General features: G+C 51.0%; 1 protein-coding gene across 1 annotated transcript; it reads left to right on the plus strand.

Annotated features, from left to right (window-relative positions):
* Positions 1–82: 82 nt before the first annotated feature.
* RPS25 (ribosomal protein S25) lies at positions 83–498 on the plus strand (the record flags this gene model as incomplete). Its single annotated transcript, XM_009864259.1, has 2 exons — positions 83–266; positions 404–498. Coding segments are annotated over 2 exons (279 nt in total), but the record flags the coding sequence as incomplete, so codon positions are not given.
* Positions 499–1,276: the final 778 nt, after the last annotated feature.

Below are 1,276 nucleotides of genomic sequence, written 5' to 3' on the forward strand. Positions count from 1 at the left end.
GGAAGGATCATCCGGTAGCAGCTGGGTCCTTTGTCGCTTACAGGATGGCTCAGGGTTCTGTTTTTTTCCTCTTCCCAAGTAGAAGTGGTCCAAAGGAAAAGTGAGGGACAAGTTGAACAATCTTGTCCTGTTTGATAAAGCCACCTATGACAAACTGTGCAAAGAGGTGCCCAACTACAAGCTCATCAAGCCGGCAGTAGCCTCGGAGAGGCTGAAGATCCGAGGCTCCCTGGCCAGGGCTGCCCTCCAGGAGCTGCTCAGCAAGGGTAGGCGCCCGGACTGCGGCAGAGCAGCGAGCTGCCCGGGTCAGATGTTCTCTTGCCCTTGCTTTGGAAAGGGGGACAACATCCCTGGCGTCCTCCAGTCCACGCACGTGCATCCAAAACGATTTCCTTTCTCCTAGGTTTGATCAAACTGGTGTCCAAGCACCGAGCCCAGGTGATCTACACGAGGAACACAAAAGGCGGCGACGCGCCTGCGGCAGGCGAGGACGCATAGGGAGGTGAGGCGCCGTGTCGGGAGCAGGCCCTGTTGCGGAGCGTTCTCCTTGGAGCAGCTGTCCCCTTGTTCCGTGCCAGCTCTGATTCGGGACTTCTTGCTTTGCAGGTTTGCCAGTGACCTCCTCAGCGACGCGTCACACGTAGATGCACACAATAAAATTATTGAAATGATTTCCCTTGCTTTTTCAAGAACGTGTACGTTGCGTTATTGATGATGGATCCTGGTAGGGGTCATGGCTGTCTTCTCTGTCATCGGGGTTTTTGCATTTCTGATGTTAGGAACTTGATGTTATATTGTGGGAGGGGAACTTCAGCATCACCTGTGGCAGCCAGGGGTGTTCAGCCATGCCCAGTTGTAGCAGGAGGGAAACAGGCCTGTTTCTTGCCCTGTAGATGGGGAGGGTGCTAGTTTTCGTTGTTTATTTGAATTCCCTCTAAACAAGCCGTGCCCATCGCTCGCTCTCTACAAGGTAACAGCGTCTTTCGATTTAGTGTCTGGTGAAGAAGTGCGCATAAGCAGCTCTAAATAAAGATTTAAGTATTTTATTCAAGAACTGCCCACAGCCATGGTCTTTAGGGCCTCCTTTCTTCTACGGGGCAGTAATTAGTCGGCCTTTAGGTGAGAGAACAAGTGAAATGAATGTAAATGAGAAGCAAAACGTCGAGTACACGCCATCGGTTGTCCTCAGAGCGGGCCCTGCCTTGGAAAGAGTTTCAGTTTAGTCTACGTTACGACACAGGTAATTGGTTTTCTTTTAAAAAAAGTTTATTTCTCA

This window comes from Apaloderma vittatum, unplaced genomic scaffold, assembly GCF_000703405.1.
Source record: "Apaloderma vittatum isolate BGI_N311 unplaced genomic scaffold, ASM70340v1 scaffold33212, whole genome shotgun sequence".
Classification (NCBI taxonomy): Eukaryota; Metazoa; Chordata; class Aves; order Trogoniformes; family Trogonidae; genus Apaloderma; species Apaloderma vittatum.